At 47.8% G+C, this 3,377-nt stretch overlaps 1 protein-coding gene across 1 annotated transcript; it reads left to right on the plus strand.

The window, feature by feature from the left end:
* On the plus strand, positions 2,574-2,948 carry LOC110431781 (alanine and glycine-rich protein-like). The gene has a single exon (XM_021451360.1). The coding sequence runs from the start codon at positions 2,574-2,576 to the stop codon at positions 2,946-2,948; it is 375 nt and encodes a 124-aa protein (XP_021307035.1).

The raw sequence follows: 3,377 nt of genomic DNA on the forward strand, positions 1-3,377 counted from the left end.
AACATAAATGAAGGTAAAAGTGTATGTGTAATGAAGATGAACCAAGATTATACAATGGATAGACAATATGAACTTTGGTGGTATTTATGTTAAGATATAAAAGCAAGTAATGAAGGTATAAAGTGAAAACAAGGTAATGAAATTTATTGTCAAGGCAGAAATAAAACATAACTCAAGTAATAAATGAAAAACAAGGAACAAGAAGGTGATATGAGTAAAATGATATTAAATGACAAGGTATAAAAGAAAGGTTCAAATAACAAGTAGTAAAAGTTGAAACAAGAATATAAATGCAATATGAGAAATAGAAAGCAATAAATGATATCAAGGTAATAAATGCAAGAAGTAAGTGAATAAACTGAACTGTTAGTAAAAGTAAGCAGATAAGGCTAATAGATAAAGTCTAATGAGACAGGTTAGTAAGGTAGTTAATAGATCCAATGGTGTATTCCACCCAAAAGGGACAATCTAAACGGCTGTTTCTAACTAGGCTGCGTGATCCTACGGTCAACACGGCTTTGGTACCACTTCTGTCACACCCGGATGTAAAAGAGCATTCGGGTGCCAAATCACATGTGCGCCAGGATCTCAAATTCACACACATGGACCGACATCATCAATGGTACAAAACACAATGTTCAAACGAATTACATAAATGAGAGTAAAAGTATCATTATTACAAGCCAAAAGCTTATCAAAGTGCGAATGGGAAGCATAAACTAAACTGTTCCATAAATAAAGGGGTAACTAAACGTCGACGTAGCAGGACCACCTTGCCACAGGAAGGTCGACGGTAGAACCACACGAGCCTAACAACCAGGAGACTCAGGGTAGTCCTCAGGGAAAACGCAATTGTACTCCTGATCGTCCGAGCAACCTTTAATGATTATAGCAAGGGTGAGCTCATGTCGAACTCAGCAAGCACAGACGGAAAGTAATGACATGCAAGGCTTAAAACAAGGTAAAGCTGACTTGGTTTGACTGCGGTAGCATTTTAGTTGATCACTTTTACTTAAAACTATTATTAGAACAACCTATTACTAAATATGAGTAGCATAAACCCAACCCTTAATTAGTATAAGTAGTGATTAACATCTTTTAAATGATTAACCTAATAATTATAGAAGTCTAGGGATTAACCCCAAATAATAACACAGGATAGCAATCCTGCCAACACGGAATAGTCATTCCGCCAAAACACGAGGTAGCAACCTCGCCAAGGTCCATCTCCAAGTAACCAGTGAATCCAATTTGCTCATCAAGTGAGGGTCTGGGCCGCTCGTGACCGTGAGCACGGCTGATATATCAGTTTTACACTCTGCAGAGGTGTGCACTTTCACTCCAAGTCGTGATTCCCATTTGCCCGGGGTCGCGACTCCCCAAAACACTACCAAGGTGAGCAGGCAGGGTTTCACTACGAGACCTTTCACAGGGTCCAACTAATAGGATGCCACTCGTAAGTTTTTGCCGGGGCGCGCGGCAGTCGTGCCCATAGCAATGGGACCCCGAACTGACCGACCTCTTAATATGAATACCCAAGCTACATTCCTTACGCCTACCCGGAAAGTAACACCCTACCAGCGGAGGTCCTGATAATTAGTCAAGCCAGAGCCCATATAGCTTGGAGCTGCACTGTAAGTCCCAGGGGGCCGCTCCCTGACTAAGTCCTTACGGAGAGCAGAGACGGGTACGCCCGGCAAACCGGACCACCAACAGTACCCGCTCCCCCTTTCCTCAACCAAAACACGATGCTCGCAAGCACCGCAACATCTCCATCACCGAAGTGACCATTGTTCACCATTTAATCATTAATCATCATTGAAGAATTTATTAAGCAAGATCATTATTTTTATTATTATATAGATTAGATGAGTAGAGCAACTAAGCATATCTACTGTTCACTATACTACCCATGTATAACCCAGGCATACAAGGAATATAGTAGGAGGCTAGTCAAGTCCTTATGGTTTGCAGTATTAAGACACATGCAATGGAAAGTAAATATATTTAAAGTTCATAGGTACAATATGATCAAAGGGTGTCTGCACTTGCCTTGATCGAAGTCGGGTTGCTCAAACTCAGCGGGATCCTGTACCTTCACGAACGTCTCGTTGGCTATACGCGACAATCATCAATCATAAGAACAATACATGCAAGCAAACAAACTTAATCAGAAACAGTACACCAAAGCATGCGAAAGCATAAAGCAACTGCACTACTGTATTCTACTCGATGAAACGAAACTATAGCGACCAGAATCACCTAAATCGGAGTTACGATGCAAAAGTTATGGCTAAAACAAGTTGAATGGCATTTCTGTAGATAAACTGAACTATTTTTCGTAATTAAAACTAATTAAAACTGAATTAAAACTCATTTTGGATTAAATACATAAATACCAACGGGTGCAGGGGCTAAACTGTAAAAGCAGGGGCATATTTTAAATGAAACTTTAACTGAGTTGGATCGCAGGTTAAATTTGAAGAAACGCGAGGGCCTTTTCGCAAAAAGGCCAGGGGGCGCGCGGGACCGTGGCCGGCCTGGCCACGTGGCGGCGCGCGGTTGGCCGGTCCATGGCGCGGGCTGTGGACCGGGGGTGGGGCGGCGGTCCACCGGTCCATGGTGGACCGGGGGAGGCGCTGGCTGCTGCGTGGACCGAGTCCACGTGGACCGGCCGCACGAGGCGCTGGGCCGCGGTCCACCGTGTACCGCGCGCCGGTGCAGGGGCGGGTGCGTGTGCAGGGGCGCCGGCGGGCGGCGGTGCTGCAGGGCACGGGGGAGCGTGCCGAGGGCACGGGCGGGGTCGGCGCGACACGACGAGCGCGATGGCGAGCTCACCTCCGCGAACCGACGAAGTCAAAGAGAAGCTCGACGGCGGCAGTTTCGACGGCGGCGGCGCGAGCTTGGCGAGAACGGTGGCGGCGCGGATTTCGAAGCTAGGGTTCTAGGGGGGGTTCGCGAGCGGCGGCTGGGGGCTATTTAAAGGCACGGCGATCCTTGGGGCGCGTGCGGCTCGGATTGGGGCGCCGCGCGCGGAAACCGGGGCGTCGGTTGCGGCGCTCCCCCATCCGATTCGGACGGGAGGTTGAAGACGCCCCCCTGACGGGTGGGCCCCACCTGCGGGACCCACTGGTCAGCGGCTACGGGCGGCAGGGGGGCGCTGCTGCGCGGGCGAGCTGGGCCGCGGCCCACTCGTCAAGAGGAGAGGGGCGCGGGGTGCTGGGCCGGAAGTCGGCCCAGGCGGGGGCTCTCCCCTTTCTCTTTTTTTTTTAAATTTTCTTGCTCCAAAACAAAAACAAAACAAGCATCAGCAAAATAAATAAAATCAAGCAAAATTATGCAGCGGCATGAATGCAAAAATCAAACACGTTTCTACC

Source organism: Sorghum bicolor, chromosome 1, assembly GCF_000003195.3.
Source record: "Sorghum bicolor cultivar BTx623 chromosome 1, Sorghum_bicolor_NCBIv3, whole genome shotgun sequence".
Classification (NCBI taxonomy): domain Eukaryota; kingdom Viridiplantae; phylum Streptophyta; class Magnoliopsida; order Poales; family Poaceae; genus Sorghum; species Sorghum bicolor.